The 22,775-nt window shown below is 33.2% G+C and overlaps 1 protein-coding gene, 1 long non-coding RNA gene and 1 pseudogene across 4 annotated transcripts; 1 reads left to right on the top strand and 2 right to left on the bottom strand.

The window, feature by feature from the left end:
- Positions 1 to 653: 653 nt before the first annotated feature.
- LOC105112534 (uncharacterized) lies at positions 654 to 1,350 on the bottom strand. The gene is made up of 2 exons (XR_839774.1): positions 1,182 to 1,350; positions 654 to 1,046 (listed from the first exon to the last, which is right to left on the bottom strand). It is a non-coding gene; the product is annotated as an uncharacterized LOC105112534 (long non-coding RNA).
- Positions 1,351 to 6,092: 4,742 nt separating this feature from the next.
- Positions 6,093 to 8,676, top strand: LOC105112533 (CTD small phosphatase-like protein; annotated as a pseudogene).
- An 840-nt stretch (positions 8,677 to 9,516) lies between these two features.
- Positions 9,517 to 21,965, bottom strand: ESP4 (HEAT repeat-containing protein). 3 transcript variants are annotated; one of them, XM_011008258.1, is made up of 28 exons: positions 21,543 to 21,965; positions 21,227 to 21,386; positions 21,020 to 21,112; positions 20,826 to 20,931; positions 20,525 to 20,693; positions 20,214 to 20,388; positions 19,460 to 19,585; positions 18,809 to 19,336; positions 18,474 to 18,624; positions 17,962 to 18,383; positions 17,090 to 17,158; positions 16,589 to 16,705; positions 16,261 to 16,503; positions 15,589 to 15,636; positions 15,364 to 15,501; positions 14,491 to 14,655; positions 14,281 to 14,343; positions 14,087 to 14,194; positions 13,895 to 13,978; positions 13,738 to 13,785; positions 12,591 to 12,665; positions 11,670 to 11,765; positions 11,503 to 11,583; positions 11,341 to 11,412; positions 10,811 to 10,855; positions 10,647 to 10,730; positions 10,355 to 10,458; positions 9,517 to 10,243 (listed from the first exon to the last, which is right to left on the bottom strand). In XM_011008258.1, exons 1-28 carry the CDS (start codon positions 21,758 to 21,760, stop codon positions 10,048 to 10,050), a joined length of 3,984 nt encoding a protein of 1,327 aa, XP_011006560.1. In that variant the 5' UTR covers positions 21,761 to 21,965; the 3' UTR covers positions 9,517 to 10,047. The 3 variants fall into 3 exon arrangements, with proteins under 3 accessions (XP_011006560.1, XP_011006559.1, XP_011006561.1); XM_011008257.1 differs by having other exon boundaries at positions 17,962 to 18,624; XM_011008259.1 differs by lacking the exons at positions 9,517 to 10,243; positions 10,355 to 10,458; positions 10,647 to 10,730; ... (2 more) ...; positions 11,503 to 11,583; positions 11,670 to 11,765 and adding an exon at positions 12,356 to 12,500 and having other exon boundaries at positions 12,539 to 12,665; positions 17,962 to 18,624.
- Between the last annotated feature and the right edge of the window lie 810 nt (positions 21,966 to 22,775).

Raw genomic sequence — 22,775 nt, 5'->3', positions numbered from 1 at the left:
ATTAATAGGACCATAAAACTCCTTATACTTAGCTATGTTTTAGAATCTAAGAATAATTTAAATTATTTAATGTTGATGTTATTTGGAAGCTTGAGAAATTTTATCCTTGAGATTTCAATTAATAAAAGATATATTGTTTGAGAACTCAGCTATAATATTATTATATTGATGTGATTCATCATGAAAGTTTTTAAAATATATTTACTCTTTTCAAATTATATAAGGATTAGTTGAAATAAATAAGTTACAGCATTATCATTTGATTTACAGGTTGATTCATCTTAAATTTACTTTACATGTTTCTACTACTATAATAGAACGAGTATTTTCAGTTATAAAACATATTAAAATTATACTTTATAATAAAATAAAATAAAGAGTTCCGAGTAGATTTTATAATTATTTACATTACATGAAAACTTGGTGAAGATTTTTCAATTTAAATTTGATTATGGATTATTTTATTCCACAAATTACAGTGCAATTTTGATTGTGTAGTTTTGTTTTTAAGTTTTATGTACTTTGAATTTTCTATATATACATATATATATTAAAAGGAGAATTATGTGTATTTGCTTAGCAGGCCACGAGGAAAACAATTTCCGGCCCTGCCCTTACGTATACGTGAGTGCTTTATGTCAAAGTTTCTTTCTGCAGAAAAAGGAATCATCATCCATCAAATTTACTAAAGAATGAAAGTTATAGCAAGACCAACAAGGTGATGGTTACAGAAAACTATAAAGGGGAAAAGATCCAAAAACAGAGCTTTCCTAAAATAAATGGCTATCAAAGACAAGCACGGAGTCCCTGTTTTTATGAACAGCCTGCCTTGCTAAACTGTCCGCCACTGCATTCGTTTCTCTACTTGTAATAAAAACAATATTTCCATAGTAATATAAAAGCATAAAGTAGACCTCCATTGATGAAGACCTTATTTCTTAACCAGCTATATCTGCTAATTAATTAAGGATATCCACTTTGTGTACCGGGGATGTTCATCGGCCCATACGTACCATTGTTAAAATCATACTGGAAAAGCTTCCTTCCTGCACCAAATTGCCATAATATTGATCAAAACAACATAAAATGCTGGAGAAAGAAGAATCTCTATTTAAAAAACTCGTTCAATAATTTTATTGGCAGAAAAACAACGTCCAAATCAGTGCATCGCAGCCACAAACCTTGTATAGGTTTCGGTATTGCGGTGGACATCCCAGTGGACAGGAGGAGCATGATTGTTATAAAAATTGCCACGGCGATCACTTGGAAGCGAGCCATGGTATCTTAGCTATGTCAGGAGGTTGAGGTAATCAAGAAAGGGAGGCAAATCGATGGTGATGAATATGGTTTGAAGCAAGAAGGTATTTATAGTGAAAAATTAAGGGAACAAGTTGGTAAATAAAAGTGACAAGTAGAACGACTTTATTTTAAAATAATATGATCGATTTAAGGGAAATTTGACGAAGACCTTGTAATAAAAAACATTATTTTCATAGCGACATGAAAGCATAAAGTAGAGGTACATTGATGAAGACGCTATTTCTTAACTATTGTACCTACTCTACTGAAACAAATGGGATAAACCCAGCTCCTTGACTATTTTCATGCACAGTGAAGGAGCTACCGCATTTTTTTTCCCTCTTCTTTCTTTCGTTTTTTTTTTTAATTCTATCTTTTATTTTTTTTCCTTTCAATTGAATATTTTTATATTTTTTTTAATTTTATCTTGATTTTAATTAACTTCTCTACTAAAACAACCGGGCAAACCAGCTCCTTCATTGTTCATGTGAATGGTGAAGGAGCAGCTCTATTTTTTTATTTTTTATTTTTTGATTAAATTATTTTTAGCTTTTTTTTCTTTTAATTTTTTTTTTAATATTACTTTTTATAAAATTATTATATTTTCAAATAAATATCTTGATAATTGATTGGTTCTCGATTTTGTAAACATTTATTTTTGTTATTTTATCATTAAATAAAAATAGTTAAAAAAATAAAGTTAGTAAACAGAGTAGAGTCTATAAGCTGGACCGCGGGTTTTGTGGGTGTAGCAGTGTAGCTCAAGTCAATATAATATATTATAATTTTAATATTAAAAAAAATCATTTTGAAATTTAAATTTTAATATTAAAAAAAATTATTTTAAAATTTAAAAAAAAAATCAAATCATACTTTTCTAGTCACCTAGATTTTTTTTGGCCTTCTCAAATTAATCAAGTCATATTAAAGCAGCTCCTAGGCAAGTCAAATTCTAAATTCATGCTAGAATGGAAGATTGATAAAAAAATTTCAAAGTTGACACTCTGGGTTGGACTTCCTTTTTTTCTTTATTTTTTTATGATTGAATTTTTTTTGAGTTTTTTTATTTAAATTTATCTTTTAATATTCAGTTGATTTTGAATTAATCTTTATAATTTATTTTTGTTTATTTTCTATGAGGTTAATGCAATATCAAATAAATATCCTAGAATAATTTGATTAATACTTAATTTTATAAGTTTTTATTTTTGTTATCATATCTTTAACTATAATTTTTTATAGAAAAAAGCTGTTAAACGTAGCTGTTTACATCCTAAATTAATTAAATTTAATAACAATACTATATAAATAGGTTCTTGCAGTCTAAATATTTTTTTCACATTCAAATTTTGTGATTTGCCAAAATTTGCATGGGGAAGAAAAGAGGAGGAATAATCGGCATGGCTCTCTCGTCTTCCATCTATGAAACTAAAATACAGGGAAAAAAAGGTTCGACGTTCTCTTCTCTTCCGCCAAAACTCAACCCTGGCAATTTCCCTGCAGGTTCAGCTCTCGCAAGTCAATTTCCTTCCTAAAAAATTAATCTGGATTTAAACAAGGAGTCTCATTCTTCATCAAGAATCGACCACTCCATGGCATGCATGGAGCACAGATTCAAATCAATCTGACGACTATTCCTCGTTCTAATATGGAATCAGTCTCCTCATTTGCCTTCGTTTGAATCAGTCTCCGAAGGATCAACGTTATGCCGATGACACATTTTAAATGCAGAGAAATTCTGACGACTCTTCCGCAGCCAGTGATGATTAAAATAAATGCTACGACAAGGACGAAGCTTGCATGGTCGTCAAGATAACTTCGAAGAATAATCCACGATGAAAATTCTCCACCGGCAAAGTTGAGGCATACAATTCTCTATGCAACAAAAATCACCCCCACATATGTCCAAGAATTTATTCTCGAACACGGTAGACGGTTTCAAAATCACTCAAACAATAAAGAAATTTTAATAAAGAAAGATTTTATTTTTTATCAAAAAATGAAATCCATGTTCTTGTGTTGGTAAAAGGCGTTCAGAATCAAGAAAATATTTAATGTTAATTAAAAAAAAAACACATTATAGATTATACAGAGAAATAATCATTTTCACGCAACTCATTTGCCAATAAAAAAATGCATATTATGTTGATCTCATTTGCACATTCACTTATAAGTCCATTTTTTTACCTCAAAATATAAGCTTGCAGGCAAACAGTTAAATACATATTATGTTCTGACACTTATAAGTCCATTTTTTTACCTCAAAAATACATATTATGTTCTGGACTTATTTATTTATTTCTTTCTCCATTGATAAATTTTGAATTTATGACTAATAAGGATGTACTCTTGATCTCATTTTCTCATACCGAAATTATTTACACATAAAATATATACAATAGTTGTAATTGTGGATTAATTTTTTTGTCTTTTCTTTTTTATCCAAAAGGGGCCATTATGTATAAAAATATCAAAAGTTCTGTAAAATGAATTATTAAACTTCAAAGACCATTTTACATTTTGAGAAACTTAAATCCCCACGGAAAGCTTATATTGTTTATTATTGTTGACTCATATGTTAATATAATATAATATAATATATAAGTACAGCTCATTGCCCTAATTTTTTTTCCATTTTTCATTTCATTTCTTTATCTTCCCCTGATTAACAAAGAGGTTTTTTTGTTCTTTTATGAGCTGCCGTTTCCTATTTCTTTCATATGAAAATTTTTCATCAACTATAGTTAAGTAATTTTTTTTTTATCTTTTGCTTTATGCTTTAGGTAATTTTTTTTATTTTTTTTATTTATTTCATTGTCTAATTTTAGTTTTATTTTTTTATAATTAATTATTAAAAATATTAGCGTTTATGATATGAATATATTCAAATATATTCAAAATAAATGTTTAAATCTGCTAATTTAATCAACTAAGTGTTTCTTTTCTTATTATAAAAGAATAAATTAATATTCATGCAAAATCATTATTCTTGACATCTCTTGTATTGACAGAGTAATTTATTGAAATTTAATATTTTTACATGATTTATTTGTAAGTAAAATATCAAGTAGAAAGCATGTTTTTCAAATATTGTTCCTCTTATACATATATTAGGCATTGTTCTTTAATTAAATGTCTAGAAATGATTAAGTATAATTTAATCAACATACTTATTATATGCATATAAATATGAATTGAAATAGATTTTTATCTTGATGAATTGATAATTAATGTGTATTTTGCTATTAATTTCATATGAAAGATTTAAAATTATTGTGTAACTCAACTTACTTTTGTTTAATAATGAATTATTGTGTAGACATTAATGATGTAAAAAATTCAGCAGGTTCATATTAAATTAGCATATCACTAAACAAGTATTTTAAACATAAATCCCTTAAAGATGAATAATCAATCAAAGCTTTAAGTTATGTAACTCAATCAAGTTTAAAGAAAAGTCATATTAAAATCAATCATGACACTATTCTTGTTGACCCTGGCTTAAAAAGACCAATTTATGAATGTCATATAAATAATAGTGATGCAATCCAAAAAGCTTATCTACAAAAAAAAAATTGTCAATCTTCACAGTGTGATTGTCCTTAAAAACAATTTGGGAATATATCAACATTATGACACTTTAATCCAACTTAGTTTAATACATACCCAACATAGTCAAAGTACAGTATAGCCAAAGATACTGTTTTTTGCTTGTATTGTTACCTCTTCAAGTTAAAAAGGGGTATCGATTTTTTTGTGGGTGATAGGTTTTCAAATTAAAAAAAAAAAGGAAAGATTTGATCTTCATATTAAAAAGTCTAATAATAGTCACAATGCAGCTCGGATAAAATATAAAAATTTGATGAATAAAAAATAAAGTATCATGACTTTGTCATCTGTGCAGACAATAAATAGTCAAAGTGATTATTGAACTCGATTGAATGCTTCTATAGAGTGTGTTCATTTTTTGTTGCACCAAGAACTTCTATTTTGTAGCCATAATAAATGTAAATATTCAAGCAACCAAGAAAATTATCTAGAACTTTTGCATTTCCTTTCTAGAAATAATGAAGTTACTAAAAGAGTTACCTTCAATGAAGCTTTTAGATATAATAAATTAACTTCTCAAGATGTTGTAGAGGAGATTGTAAATGTGATTATCAAAGATCTAGGTAGCTTATTATTTTTAATTTTAATTGATGAGTCACATGATTTATTAATTAAAGAACAAATAATAGTTGTTTTATGATATATAGACAACAATGAATATATAATTAAATATTTTTTTGGCATTCAACATGTGTTAGATACAATTGTTAGTTCACTCAAGACAACTATTGAAGTTTTATTTTCTACATATGAGCTAAGCATATCAAGATTGTATTGTTAGAGATATGATGGGGCTAGTAACATATGAGGTAAATTCAATGACTTAAAAGCATTTATTCTAAACAATAATCTAAGTATATATTATATACATTGTTTTGCTCATAAAGTTTAATTGACTTTTGTAGCTGTTACAAAAAAATATAATGAAATTAGAGATGTTTTTAATTTTATTTTTAGTATTATATATATAGTTGCAGTGGAGGTGATTAGAAAAAAACAATATTCTAGAATTTTGGTAAAGTGGATTGTTTGTGTCTAGAAATCTTCCACTCGCATTATGAAAGTTTATTATTTTTTTTCATATCAAGTTGTGTTTTTGGCCAGAAGGGTGTTCCTTGATTTGTAGGTATGTATTGCTTATCTTGCCCGAGCAATAAGTTTTGTAAATGCAGTTTACTCTGTAAATACAGGTGGTGCTTGACCTGGATGAAACTCTAGTTTGTGCATATGAGACTCCTAGCCTGCCACCCATTATTCGCACCCGAGCAGTAGAAGCAGGGGTGAAATGTTTTGAATTGGAATGTTTCTCTTCAGAGAAGGTCTTTCTCTCTTTTTCTCTCTACCTGGTACTTTGTTTTCATCAGTATCAGTGGATATTAACATGAATTTACTGGATCAAAGGATGTTGAAGGAAAACCAGAAATTAATCATGTGACAGTGTTTGAAAGACCAGGTTTGAAAGAGTTCTTGAAACAGATTGTTGAATTTGAAGATTGATTTTGTTTACCGCTGGTATTCAAGGTAGATGTTGTTCTGTTAGACTTATTGATCTTCACGGTTATTCTACTCTCTTTTTTTCCTTTTATTTATTGTGTTTAGGCTTCATACAGGTTACGTCAGTCCAATCTTTGACAGGATAATGTGGAGAACCGATTTAGTCAACGTCTTTTTCGACCTTCAACTGTTAGCACGTAAGTGCCATTGTTTATTGCAAATTACTTTTTATATATAGAATATCCAATCTGTTCCTTAACTGGAAAATGCTCCAGCATTGATTCTGAGAATCTCTTAGATTGCTTGTTAGGATAATGCTCAAGGTTTGTTTTTGAGAACTTTGGCATTATGTATTCTCTGAAAGTTGGTGGCTGTTTCTCCTGGTTTAAGATTGGGCTGTTGCTTACTTCACTAGTGAGAGTCTTGAGCTTGCTGCTGAGTTTGCAGGCTTGGAGTCTAACAGACCCCGCAAATTATTGTTGAAGGGTTGGCTGAGATGCCTATTGAACCCTGGGCTAGACAATATTGGGTGTGGCATTAACCTGTTGACATTGTAAGCAAACTTACTTTCTTGCATATTAGAATCGACTGGCAGAATGGAGTTTTCTCAAAAGGTAGGGTTAGATTACTTGTTCAGTCCTTGTAGTGTCACATATGTTCCATCTCTAAATGGATGAGTGACTATAACCAGTTCGTGCTGTTACTTTGTTGGTTACTGAGACGTCATGGAACCTTGGGCTGGACGACATGGGTGCGGCATCAACCTTTTGATACTGTAAGCATATTTATTTTCTTGTATTAGGATCACGTGGCAGAACTGAGTATTCTTGACTGTCGGTGTTAGATTGCAAGGTTAGTTCTTGTAGCATCACATAGGTTCCATTTATAAACTCACCGAAGCGAAATGGAACTTGAAATGGATAGGTTGGTTATATCCAGTTTGTTCTGTTTCTTCTTCTGTTCATTGAGAGGTTCGTTGAACCTTGGGCTACACACGAGGTATGACATCAAGCAACCATACTAAATAATCATGTCCATCTGAACTGTGGTGGGATTTGATCCCAATTTAAGCTATTGGTATACTCTAGGTAAAGGCATCAAGTGACTATACTAATGAAGCTTGCTTTTACACACAACATTATTCCTGTTACTGTTGCAATATATAATGGATGTTTTGTATTTTAACTTGTTTGATTATGTTAGAACTGGGCATGAGAATATTATCAAATAGTAGGGCTAGGTCAGAAATGCCTTTGGAGCGTAATGTGAGGCACACCTCTCGTCTCAGCTTCCATGATTGTTTCCTTTTATCAAGTACTTTCATATGTAATGGGTTTTAGGGTCTAGTTTGCACTGAGAAGATTCATTTAAGAATAGCTTTTGTGGAAAGCGAATTCTAGTTCACATGTCATTGTTTACCACTTGCATGACTCTGGGAAAGCGATGTCATTTAATTGGATTCCGATGCTTATAGATTAAAGACCTTGCTTGCAAATGCTGACGATCTTTCACTGTGTAAATCACAGGGAATATCGAGAACTTGTGAAGGATCTGTCATGTTCATCAAAAGATCTCTCTCGAGTTGTGATTGTTGACAACAACCCATTCAGTTTCTTGCTACAGCCATTGAATGGAATCCCATGTGTTCCGTTTTCCGCTGGACTGCCACATGATGACCAGGTAGGTAATCTCGGTGCATTGAAGAATTTTCCTGTTAATGCCTGAGAATATTTCTCACCTCATTTTCTGTCTGTTTCTGTCATTTGGCTAGTACAGCTTTTGGATGTCCTCCTTCCACTCCTCAAAAACCTATCCCTGCAAAAGGATGTCAGGCCTGTACTTCACAAGAGGTTCCACATGCCTGAATGGTTTCAAATGCATGGCATTCCTGCTTCTGCTTTGACAGTGTGAGAACAAATAAGCTGTATGCACGATAACTCTGTTTCGTGGCAAGGCACCTGAGCAAACACACCTTCATGGTAGCATTTGCTAAAATTAATTGCCATTTCAAGTATTAATACCCTGGTCATAATTAAAAAAAAAAAAAAAAAGAATTCCTGAGCAAATACATGGTAATCTTTTGAGGAGCCTGCAATAGTACATAACTGGAGAGACAAAAAAAAAAAAAAAAAAAGAACAAGAAGAAGATGCGCAGCTGCAGGTTTATTATGATTGAGCAGACTCTAATTCTTTTGTAATTAGGTATAGTGGGCTCAGGCCTTGTATAAACACTGTGGAATGACTAGTTATGATTCTTTCTGCTGTTTTCTTCTATTTACTACAGTAATAATCTGATTGATTAATACAGGCATTGTATATAGATTGATCTAAAAGACAATTGCTAATTGTAAGGAATAAAGAAAATTATTAATTGAATAATAGGCTATTAGGAAATCTTTTTCAACGAGTTGAAATCACCATATTCATTCATTCATGGTGGATGACTATCAGGGAAAAAAAAAAAGCTGAATTAAGAATCATTTAGTAGCAGATTATAAAGTTTTAGATTTAGATGAGGTGAAAAAAAAACATATATTATACTTGATTTTCTGTAAAGGAATGCAAGATGTGTACTTTATTTTTTATATATATAGTTAACGAAGCTGCAAGGAACATATTATATAAAAATGATGACAGATTATTATTATTATTACTAGTATTACTTTGTGAAAGAAAGAAAGGTTAAAAAGAACACACAAGAATTTACACATTTAGATGATTCTTTTTAAAATCCAATGAATGAAGGTTCAGCAAATTACTACTGTAATTTGATCATTTTATTTTATTGAGTTCGTCTCTTTATTTGAATAATTTTTAAATTTATGTTTAAAATTTCAATGCATGTTCAGAATTTGAGTCAAGAATTAAAGAGCCAACCAATTATAATCTTAAAAGATACAGATAATATATTTATGGAAAGTAACTATTACTGACGGTTGAGGGGTGTAACACCAAATAAGGGCCACCATAAAACAGTAGTTTTGGGTTATATGACGTTCAAACGAATAGATGCTTTTTATATCAATTCATTAAAATCATTAAAAACAAACAATAAATTAACGCATTTTCAGACAATTTAAATAGACAAGCATCTTCAACTGGAAAATGAACAAGTAAATAAAACAAGACAGGTTCATTTTTTGATGACCTTGTGATTGACAGATTGGAGTCTTGTATTTTAAAAATTGCTATTGCTCTTGGAAAAGAAGGGGACATCGTCACCTGGCTCAGGTCCTTGTTTATGTACATATCTGATATTAGCAACTCCCCGATACAAACATAAGAAAAACATCTGAAAATACAAAAAAAAGAGATTTCCTTGAGAAATTGTTTTAACTCGCGTGTTCAGTAAAAATGGTTCATAATTTCACTTCTATCTTGCCCCGGAAACTTCCTGACAACAAATATCTTCGGCTGGTGCAGCAGTTTCACTAAATTTATCCTTGCAACGGTTGTCAGTATAACAGCACATGGGGTAAAATCTGATTCTTTCTGCCGCAGATATGCATGGTGAGAGTATGGCATGAGCATCCAAAAACTTGAAGAACTTGGTGCCTCCAAGTGCTAAGCTTGGAGCTGCTTGGCAGGCACAGCAACCTCCTCTGGAGCAACTTCTGACTTATCAAGTACCAAGTTTCCAAACATTCAGCTAGCAACAGAAGATTCTTTAGATTTCTCTGTCAGCACCTCCGTAACTGTGTTGCTCGTTTCTCCAGTTTTTGAATTCTCTACAATCACATCCTTATCTGAGTTGTTCGTATCTCCAGTTTGTGCCAGACATGTCTGTGCTTGACTTGAAGTCTGAGGGTCTGGAGCTATTCCCAGGACCACCAGAACAGACCTAAAATGCAAAATTCAAAATGCATCTTCTACCGTCAGAAGCAGGAAAAACTCTAGTTGAGAGATTGGATTTTCTTCTATTTACACAAGCACGGGGGATTATATTATAAACCTTGGAAGTGAAGATTTAATGTTTGGTTGGCTAGCATAGGCAACCAAAGGAGCTTTCAGTGCTGCAGTTCTGTTCAGTGCATTTTCAAGTTGTGGTGGAGGAAGCTGAATGACAAAAACAGAGGTTATCAAATTGGTCAAGAACAAATTTGCTTCTGAAATGCACAATTTACATTCTAATCTAGAAATTTGATTGATATTTAAAAATCAGAGGTGCTGGTTCATAGCTACCCACTGGTTTTAGATTATAGTGGCTCAAATTTTCAATAGCAAGCAAATAGAAGAGATCACACCTGAAGTAACACATTGAATGACTGAGGCTTCGTCAATAATGCACACTTCAGGAAGCCAACCCACAACTTCGGGTACTTCCATATCTGCAATAGTCCATTGAATCAACTGTAAAGTATGGTTTGTAAAGTCATTGGCAGTAAGCCTATGGTGAAGAAGTATTAACCTGCTTGCTTACGAGACGAGAAAGGATCTCCATAATAAACTCCACCTGCAATAATAGAAAAAAACCTAGTCAAATACATACCAAGATCCCAGAGTATTATGTCCAAATATATTTAAGAAAAGGGGGTGTCGATTCACAAATTTCTTAGCTAACAGCACCAACCAGGCCAATTACAATAAGTAAACAGCACGAGTGGATTTCCATAACAAAAGAAAACTGTTTCAGTCTCCGAATATTCAAAAGAGTCACTGAAACATGCACACATGTATTCCAAGCCATATTTCATTTAGTAGAGATGACCTTAAGAATATTTATTGAATCTAGAGACATGGTTACAAATAATGAAGCGATTATAAAAATGACCTCTTGATTTATATTTTTCTGAAATTCTTAAAAATGCTGGAAAGCCACCTATGGCTTGGTGATGCCTCAAGTGCTATTTTATTAATCAATTAATCAATAATGCTCTTCCAGAAGAAATAATAGAAAATTGGCCTTCTGATTTAAATTTTTTCTTGTGAATTTCTTACCAATGCTGGAAAAGCACCTATAGCCTGTAGTACCGTGCGCATGAATAATAAAGGAAGAGGAATTTGCTCAACCTGCAGGGATTAACTTGTTCAGATGTGACATCAGTTAAAGACAACTGTAGAATTTTGCGATACAAATTCAAAGTTAGGAATGACACATACCAACTGATTTAAGACCTTTGCAAGAACTTGCTGAGTGAATATTTGTCGTTGCTCAAAACAAGCATTGCAAGCATCTGTAACCTGAACACAAAAGCACATCACTCAGTTGTACTCCTATTCAAGTTCATAAATTCCACAGAAGCATGAAAAAAGGAGCTCAGACATACCTTCTTCAAGGGGATTCCATCCCTGTCAGGATCAATACCATGGATGGCAATTAACACTTCAGCTGGAGAGAGCATCATACCAGAATGAGATGATCCCTGCATTGACATCACATTGTTTGACAGATTAGAGAAGCATTTAATGAGTTTAGAGCAGACTCCTCAAGAAATCAAACTTAGCCTTGATAAAGGTATTTCTTACTAGTGTATTCATCTGCAAGAGAAATTATTTAGAGAACATTAATACTGACAGCAAGCAGTGCAAGAAGTCAAATATTCGATCAACATCTATGGATGAAATCATTATTGGAACTAGAATGAGAAACAATGAGAACAGCCCCATATTCACTGGCAGCATGCGATCAAGCATCATAAAAGCATGGAATGGAAAAGAGAAAATTTAGATGCTGATAATTGATGTATATGACAACTGAAAAAATGAGTTCAATATAGAAATTTAGACAAGTGGGCTTTCGGATGGCCCATATCTCCATGGAAATGGAGACCAATCACAAACATAACTATAAAATAGGGAAAGATTGTAATGCATATGATTTGATTCATCAATCTTGAATTATTGATTTAAATGCTTTTGAAATGCAATAAAAAGCTAAAACCAGAAGCATATTTTTTTTCTTACAAAATACAAGAAAAATTCAAAAATGTATTGCAAGGTTCAAAGGTTATTTAAGTCATATTCTTGGACAGGTGGGAGGACTTTACTTAATGTGAAAAAAAGACAAGGGTCCTAGTCTGGTAGAGAGAAGTACATGATTAGAAACATTAAGTCACTCAAAATACTCAAAGAAAACTGGATGTCAAGTGAAGGAGAACCTTTCTCTCTAAAAACTGGATGTCAAGTGAAGGAGAACCTTTTTCTCTAATTTTTTTTTTTAAAAAAAAAGAAGAAGAAGAAGAAGATACCTGTAGTGTACGAGCAAGTGCAATTTGGAACTTATCCAGAGGAAGATTCACTAAATGGGGAAAGATCAGCAAAATCTGGAAAATAAGGAATTAAAATTATTAAAGGGAAAGGAAGAGATGGATAACAGAAAAAAAAAAAAAAAAAAACCAATATCCATATATGCATCAGAAGAACACAATTGCAATTATTAGAAAGAGGAGAATACAAATACATGAGCTCAGTATATTCTTCTCTGATGTAGGAAAATGATGGAACTCCTAGAATCTATGGATCATGTTGGGAAAGAATAATATGAATAGTTCAAGCCCATCTATGTCTCCATCCTAGGTTAGCTCACAAGTTGAAAACCAAGCCACCAAATGCATGCCATGGTTAGTCCTAGAACCAAAATGATTGAGGTCCAATCTCCAAGAAGCCACTGTGGGCAATCAGTCAGTTTAATGAGAGCAAATGTTTTGGTTGAGTCCACCAAGGGAGGGAATGAGAGTGGATAACCTGACATTAACTATTGAGATGGATTTATATCGCGCATTGGTCTTTGAGGTTAAATGCATCATGCGGACCTATCTATCCTTGCAATCTACAGGGAATTACTTTTTCATCTACTGCAATCTAGCTTCTTTGGAAATGAATTTACAAAGCATCCAGTCTCAAAGCGACTCATATAAGTAAAATCATCTTGTCATGTAAGCTCCAATAAAGATTGGTGTAGTTTAAAAGAAATCATGATTGATTTCTTTTGCCAGTCACTGATTTATATAAATAGGATAAATCAATTCACTGCTACCATGTTTGACAGCAGTACAGATCTTTCAAACAATCATTACGTTATCTAGATCCAGTGGTTTATATTATTTTGATGTGGCAGTAAATCTGACCACCTAACTGCCACATAAATGTCCCTGACATTATAGGATCTAATAGACTTCAATTTAATATGAGGAATCACAGGTACCAAGGGAAAGCTGAACAAAAAACATTGCTGTCTTTTTTGCATCACTGAATGACCATCTTAAATAATGAACTGACAGTACCAACACATAAAGTACTCACACTGCAAGAAGAAAGATAACAGATGCAAAATGCAGATGTCATAAAAATAGATGCATTTATATGATTATACACGAAACAATGAACAAGAGAGACCTCATCTCTGGGTAGGAATGGTAATATTGGAATTAGGATCTCTGCATCCTGTAATAAATCAAAAGCAAGCATACATTAGCCAAGAGCCTCACTTCTTTTTACTTTTCATTAAAAGCTAATCAGTATTGGCTAATAAATCAACAACATGGCTTCATACCTTTATTTTTGAATCATACAACTTCCTAATGGTGACTAACAATTCAGGTGAGGGAACTGCCCCTTCTGTCAGTGTTTGTAAAACCTATGTATATTGGGAAAATGGAAAAAAGAAAAAGGGACAAAATCAGCAATAGTATTATAAACACTTCAATAGGGTTGAGTTTGTTACATAATTGACCAATTGCTAAACCTGCATCAGAAGATTCTCGCTTCCAATAGGAGGATCTGAAATTATTTCAAGAAGATCAGATGACGAACCCATAGTACGGACTAGTATAGGAATGTGCCGATTAACTGCCTGCACCATATAACTAATAAGAGCTCGCAGCAGGAACAAAATGAACTACAGAATTCAGTGTAAAATGTAATGCAAATAAACCAAACCTGTTTAACTGCCTTTGATGCACTTTTATAAACAATAAAAATTTGGCGAAAAAGGGAGTGCTTCTGTCAATCAGATTAAAGATAGAAATATTAATCCAATCCAAAGAAGAATTATATTCTTAAATAAAATATTACTGTATATTGATGATAACAACTTCAAATGTTGGAAATTTAAAATGAGAAGGCTTTGACTTAGAATAAAAATAACACCTTTGTGCACAGGGCAAAATACAGTGACAAGCACCGCTGGGCCTCTGAGATTGAGAGTGATGATACACTTTCAGATGTGCATGACTGATGAGTCTCAGAGGAGATATCTTTATTGATGGCACTCATAGATTGATGCTCATTTGATGGTTTTTCCAAAATCGAATCCTGTAGAAGATGTAATTAGAACATAACCAAGAAACATACTGGCTTAGAAAATGCAAGCAATAAACTGGTGTAGTTCATTCATATTCTTCCAGCTATTGAATTGTAGAATTATAACTGGATAAATATTTTGATGCATTTGTTGATCTAAGAAAAAGAAAGCAACAAACTATACTTGGGAGCTAATGAAATCCACCAGAAAAACTTCAACTAGCTAAATCCATCATCATGAAAAAAAAACTCGATATAATTATTTTCATGCCAAGTATTTAAACTTATGAGGGATAAAAAAGGATGCACAACCAGTTCATGTAGTGAAACTCTTAACATTACATAATTCAAATATTTCCTTAAATTGTAACTTTTATGAGGCCTCACCCAAATCTAATAGAAGAACATCAACAAATCGAGTAACTGCAGTTTATATCATGTGTTTTGCAATCTATTAAACACTCGCAAGGGGCACAGATTGTTACCATTTTCAGAAAATATGTCAGCGATAGCAGAAAGGTACATAATTGCTCATAGTAGCTTTTTCAAAAAGAATTATCTAAAACAAAATGGAAAATTACAAATTTACATGTTACTTCCCTGTTTGTAGATAAAGAATTTGGGGTATATAACCTCAGATCATTTCAGCCCAAAAATGACAAATATGTAAGGAGATTTTGCAAGAGTGAAACTTCACATCCATAATGCATAAACCACTACCTTCTGTAATTCAGAGAATGACCCTTCAGCATCCTTGCTTTCTGTAGCATCACTATTTACCACAGAAAGCAGCTTTTCCTTTGCGAAATCTTCTATCCGTTGAGCGATGGATGAGAGAGGATAAAGCTTATTTGCCACCTGCAAAATGAACCCAGAATGATAAAACAGATTATAACAAGCATCTTATTTATTCCTTCAATAGCAAGTTGTGCTTGGGTTGCATACCAGACGAAGTGCCTTCATACGCACTTCTTCCAAATGATGAACTGCACTCTTCCAGAGGTAAAAGAAAAACATTAAATTAAATACAAGACAATAAGAAAGTTTCCTCAAGCAATCACTAGAATTTACAAAATGGCCAATCGTAAAATAATCTACAGATAACACAGCCAGGAACACCATTGCACAATGGGAGTCAACCCCCTGATAGTAAATATAGGCAGTAAGAGATCATCCAGCTCTCAATTTCACCACATGATTAATATTCCATCTTCCTAGAATTACAAAATAGTCATACAAGATGGAATGATTGATCAGACATGAAGTGAAAAACAATTCAACAAAATGTGAAATGGTATTCATCTCTCAGAAGATCTGCAGTTATGGATGATGTTAGCGGGAATGATGATCACTACAAAAAGAAAATGTGCAAATGATATATTTTTCTATTTATTTTTATTTTTTCTAAATGGTTTTTAATATTTATTTTTTATTATATATATATATATATATATATATTATTTTTTTTATTTTTTTTTGCAGCATTGCTATGCAACACTTTAACTTGCAAGAACCCCCACAGCAACTAGCAAAGAGGCCCAGAAAGGCATGGCAATCAAAATGTGCAAATGATATTGACAATTAAAATAAATAGAATCGATGATAAAGAGAAGAAACCTGCAGAGCAATTTTTAAGCAGGATTCTCGAATAGGAGGCCTCAGCAAAATCAGGCTCCATACAGTGCTGAGACCTTGAGTAACTCGATCTCCACTTTGCAACTCCTCAGCTTTATCAATGTTTCCAGGAGAACACAAGGACTCTAAAAGACTGAAAATTGAATTTGGAAGATAAGGAGCTTCACCAAGCAATCTACTTAAAGATTTGTCTGAAGGAGGAAAAGAATCTCTAAGCGTTTCAGCCTGCAATTTAATATAATTTCTTTCTTTCAGAATATACATATCTGATGCAATAATGAGAAATGGTAGAAGGGAAATAAATACGAACCACAGTCAGAAGGAACATTTCATACACAGAAGCAGCAGTTGTAGAAGAAAAGAAGTCATGTTCCTCTTCTACCTCACCAAATAACCTGTAGAGGACATGCAATGTCAACTCGTGTCCCTGAAGGCACCCAGCAATTATTGTCAGATGCTGCATTTTTTTAGAAGAATCAAAATAGAACAGAAAAGAGCAACAATGGCAGAGTCCAGCAAGTGACTGCATCAGCACAGCAATACAACTAAACAACTGAAATCTTCATTCTCATGCTGACAATCCCTAGACACACATTAAAGGGAACTTTCCATAATATAGTAAAATCAATGAACTCGAAACTAAATATGCCAACTCTCCAATTCCATAGCATAAAATTTGTTGATACAATGGTGGTGGCAGTAAACAAATGAAATGAAGCAGCTTTAGCACATTCTGATTAAAGCCCATCACCACTAGAAGTTTGCATCTGTGCAATAAGCTAAGCTATGAAAAGTTGGAATACTCTCTTACCTCATGAACCACATAATCTGACAATATGTGCTTTTTAAGGAGTTCCCATGGGTCTAACTCTGAAGGAAACTGCAAAAATGTCAAAATAAAATAAATAAATAAATATCAGCACATTACATACAGTTTCGTTCTCCATACTAATGTCTAGTTCTGACTATGCAACTATGAATAAGGTCATGAACTATTCCACATCATACAACTCTCTGAATATCTAAAACAAGAAAATATGCAATTAAAAATCATGTGCACAATAAAAGTGACAGATACAAAAAGTTTACCATTGGATAACTAATATCCACCCAAACTTCCAAATTAAAATTTCATGGAAAAGAGGAACCTAGAATTGACCGTTGCACTAATTAAGTCTGTGCATGAGAAAAAAGAGAATGAAACAATAGTTAGCATGAATTGAAGAAGTGGAAACGCGATTCCAAATTACTGTGTGATTGAAGATAGCATCCTTTAGATACTGGGAATTTTCTTGTGGAAGGAGCAACCTAGTATAGGTCCACATTTCCAAACCAAAAGATGTCCAAATTCTGGCTTGACAATTCAGAAAATTAAGTGAAGAATGAAAAGCAAACAAAATGATTATTTTGTTCATTGACATGGTTGAAGATGCTTAGATCAGGTTATCTGGTGCATGGGTCTTACAAATTAATGCATGTTTGACCAGATTATGCATCATTACAAATCGCAAGAATTTAGCCAAAGAAGAAAAGAACACAAGGATTGTTATTTCAGCGGAATAACAAGGAAAATGCAGATAGAGTAATATAATTAATCAAACTGAACAGTACAGGAAACATCATAAACACCACAACCAAACAGCATAGGGGAGGTAACTATCCTTGAAAATATAGAATCAATACCTCAACTCCTAAAGAAGCAAGCAAGGAAAGGCGAAATTGTGAACTTCCAGCAACTGCTATTTGCTTGTATGCCTCAATGATGCGTATGAAAGCCAAATTTTGCAGCTGATCCTTCTGTTCGTCAACAAGATTGACAACAGGTGCAGACAGCTTAGGCAGAACAAGAGGCTGGTGTAAACGCACAGAAGTTGCAGTTGAGGAGATCAGGCTGTTGGAATCCATAGCAGCTGCTTTAGGACTTAGCTCCTCTGACCTGTCATTTGATATTGATGGAAGCACTTCCTGGTTTGACCTTGTACCCAGACTTGTACCTTGCTCTTGGCTGGCATCTTCAATATCAGTAGAGACCAGTGAAGAAGCACCCATGGTCTCTGAAAATACATCATTACGAGCAGAAGAATCTAGACCAGGTATTTCACTGTCTAAATTCTCAAAATCATGGATATTAGATGAAACAGCCAAACCATCCATCTGCATCCCAGATAAATCGACATTTGAAGAAGCAGGTAAACCTGCAGGCATTAGTTCATCTTCAGCACCATGAGCTTTTCCAGCATATACATCAGGGACATCAGCTGCTGCAAAATGGAGTTCTTCCTCGTCTTTTGTTGTCTGCAGTTCTTCCTCGTCTGTTGTTGTCTGCAGTTCTTCCTCCTCTGTTGTCTGCAGATATATAAACACCCTATTATGAAAAATCTAAACTAAAAAATGTCAAATTATTTAAAGGATGTTAGATGGAACAATAGGAAGCCTAAAATAAACAACAAAAAAATTACAATTCACTAAACTCATTCCAAGGGAGAGAAAAAACAAAGGTCTGGGAGTGGATAGAAGAAGAACCCCATACCAGTATGTCTTTGGATACTGAAGGACCAGAATTCAGTTGTGCAGCTATAGGTGGGAAGGAACTAGAAAGTGAAAGAACATTAGTCAGAAAAGAAGATGGATACTTGGCTCTAGTGTCACTGCCAACAATAGTCATGTTCAATAGTGACTCATCATCTCCTTCCACTTGGGGATGACCAGTAGGAAGGTAGCGCATGTTAGCCATCACTACTTCAGCTAACAAGTCAGCAGAGATGCTTGAAATAAGAATCTCCAAAGAACCAACAGCTTTTTCACCTTGAGCAACCAGGGCTCCAAACATAGCAACAAGTTGCTGCACAGGTCCATTATCATCATCTTTTTTGTTAGTTCTATGATCCAACTCTTTAGATGATTCCTCCGAGACACTGGGGGATGATTTGACACGTTTTCCAGACACATCATCATCTTTAGCCAAATCAGCCAAATCAATACTGTCTTCTGGTCCAGATCGTTTCCTTGCTGAATTATTTGGAATGCCATCAGATGACTTAATTGAGAGTTTTTCTTCCTGCAAAATCTCAGCGCCTTTATCAAGAAGCTTCATGCATACGTGTGATTCTTTGTGTGTACATGGAAATGTGTATACCAACATATACATGAGTATATACATTGAAAACATACAAAAGAGTACCTGTGCAACTAGAAAATCTTCCTTTGTCTCCTCTACACTTCCATTGCTCCTGAAAACTTGTAGCGCTTCCTCTGCCAACTCTCCGGCTTTCATCTCTTTTAGAACACCAACTAAACGATCCCGCCACTGCAGTCATAAAAAAACCCCATAACCAACTGGTTTCATACAAATGCTAGTTAAAAACATACTGGTGTGGATTTCATGAAATGTTAGTTGGGTAACCACAGTTATTCTAGAGAGTAGAAAAAATGCCAAATATAGAGGACTAACCAAACTACTTCCTAAGTTAAGGAAAATCTCTTAGTGGATGTTCAATTACTGATTGAACTAATGAAAACATTATGAATTGACAACACTCTTTGGAGTATAAAATTGCAGACAATTTTGATTTGGCCAGCACAAATGTCCCGATAACACCCACACGCATTCAACTCTAAAGCAAATTACAATGAATGAAAATGAGGAAAGGAGCTTGTGCACAACACACAAATCTATAGAGCATATAAAAAAATTTAAACTTTGGTAAAAAGTTCAGAATCAACCAAATAATATGTTAAAAAAAAAAATTCCTCTGCAACCAATTTCCAGTACAACTCTGCTACTCTAAGATCAATAATTTGCCTAGAAGAATTTGAATCTAATACTTACACCAAGTACAATTATAGATTAGTTGTAAGTCAAGATGAAGATAAACTCCATGAAAGAAAAGAGAACAACTCATGTGCAAGCAAACACAATAATAATCAAGACATACCGGTGCAGCACCCAGGTGATTGCACTTCAAGCAGGTGAGGAAGGCATTTTTTAAAGCATGATGTGCCCCATAACCATGCATCCCTTCAATAACAGAGTTTGAGGGATCCAAACCAAGTAAAACTGGCAGAATGCGTCCATAGCATGGAGGCCTTTTCTTTGCAATCATGGCAAGGCTGATAGGAAACATAAAGCAGTAAAATTAATTGGCACAAGAAATCACAAGTGCAGGGACGCATCAAGTCCATTTCATCCAAAAAAAAACAGCAGAAAATAAAGTTTGAATGCATATAACTAGAGCTAGTTGCCTACCTATTAACAAGCACAATGATCATTAAGTTACTGATAGATTTCACTGTTGGCATCCTAAGCTGATCGAGCAATAAACTCAATTTTCTGCTGGCCTCAATTGACAAATCTCCAACATTTAGTACAGGGTGGCCCCCACGGAGCCATGATATGTTAAATTCCACACTTGATCCTGCAAAATAGGTAACCACTCTGCATAACCAAATGGAATCCATCGAAATGCTGGTGCAGTAGCAGATTAAAATTTTCTGCCTCGTAATGCAGCCTGGGCAAGAAATAAAGGTAAGGCTACGAGTATCATTACCTTCATGAGAAGGGGGCTCTGATGTGCCATAAGGATCAGGAGTGTAAAGAAGAATGACTTCTTCAACAAACTTTAGTGCCAGCAATCTTACACCACCACTTCCCAGCTTCAGAACACATTATCAAAATGAATCAGACTACAGCGTACATAGAAAATTCACCAACGTATCACCCACCTCAAAAATCACCTTTTACCTGAAAAGCTATGGAGTAAATTTTTTCCTTGAACTCTAACATCGATGACCAGGAAAACTTAAGCAAATCATCCAGCTCGCTAGCATAAAGACCCTAAACATGCCAACCCCAACTCTTAATCAGCATAAAAAAGGCCGTAAATCATTAACGAAGTTAAGAGATCCCCAGTTGATTTAAGAGACTAATTTTTTTATTAAAAAAAAAAACCTGAATTGCAAGTTTTTCGAGAGTAGCCCGAAACAAACTGATCCCGCAAGTGATAGCTTGTCTAGCAACAGCCGGTACAGGATCTTCCAAAACTAACATTAAAACCGGAACAATTTCGGGCACAAATTCTAAATGCTTCAATCCAATCTCTCCAATTATCCTTCAAAATCACAAACAGCACCCAAATAATTAATTAAAAAAAAGAGGCACAAAGGGAATAGAGGAAGTAATTCAGAGGGAAAAAGATGCAACAAAAAATCTCCCCCTGCAATCGAAAATAAATTAAAATAAAATTCACTCCGATGCAGAAACTCACTCAGTGGCAAATTTGCGAACAGGAGAATGTTGATCAGACTGAAACTCGAAAATTCCAGGAAGGAACTCAGAGAGTGAGTTAGCGTTTTCTTGTTGTTGCAAAATTTGGTTTAATTGACGCAAAGTTTGGAGCTTTAAAGGTATGTCAGGGGCAGACTTGGCTGAGTTGATGAGACTCGCTAGTCTTTCTCTTGAACTCGATTTCGTCATGGCTACCATTGAAGATTTTGAATTAATTCGAAGCCCTGATTTTGAAGTTTCAGTTTCAGTTTCAGTTTCAGAGTTAGGTCATTGGAGAAAATTGTAAGTTAGGGTTTAGAGAGGGAAAAAGAGGGGTTTTTGAATGCTGATGATTTTGAGAAGTTATGGGATTTGGTCTCGTTACATGGTGAGTATGTTTTTGTCGTTACTTGTTTTCTTTAACAAACACCAGCCGATATTATATTATATTATATTTAGCCTATTTAACCGGAAGGATTGGCTTAATTATCTTACCATAACATAACAATTATTTTTAAAAATATTTTTTATTTAAAAATATATTAAAATAATATTTTTATTTTTAAAATTTTATTTTTATATCAAAATAATCTAAAAATATTTAAAAAAATAATTTAAAATAAAAGATAAAAAAATTATTTTTTAAATATAAAAAACCCTAATGGTAATAATTTTTTAAAAATAAAAAATAAAATTAAGAAAAAAATTCCCCCCTCCTTCATTGTTCACACGTGGAAGATAGAATTAAAAAGAAAAAAAAGCATTTATTCATATTAATAATAAAAAAGGTAGGAGAAACATAATTGTTTTTTTAGTATAGTAGTTAAATTTAATACAAAATAAAATCTTTTTATAAAAAAACTCACATGCCCAGTTCTTACCACTACTAACTTATTATTTTAGCAGGAAAATCTTTATTTTGATGTTCAGCCTCCATTAGATTTTTTTTAAGAATATCATGTAAAAAATTGTTTTAGCTCCACAAGATTATATATTATGTTTACAATATCTTATATAATGTATACATTTTATTTTATATGTGGTAAGTTGTCTATTTGCCATGTATTTTGTGTTGTATTTTTTAGATTAATCATTATAGAGACTACAAGGGCATTTGTAACAATAAATCATTATAGCCATTGCTATAACATTCTTTTTAAAAAAAATGAATATTAAAGATGGATGGTCCAAAAATAATATTTACCTACAAGCATTAATATTTACCTGATATATA

The sequence above is a fragment of the Populus euphratica genome, unplaced genomic scaffold (assembly GCF_000495115.2).
Source record: "Populus euphratica unplaced genomic scaffold, PopEup_1.0 scaffold348.1, whole genome shotgun sequence".
NCBI lineage: Eukaryota > Viridiplantae > Streptophyta > Magnoliopsida > Malpighiales > Salicaceae > Populus > Populus euphratica.
The sequence above is the reverse complement of the archived record's forward strand: the minus strand, read 5'-3'. Positions and strand labels throughout refer to the sequence as shown.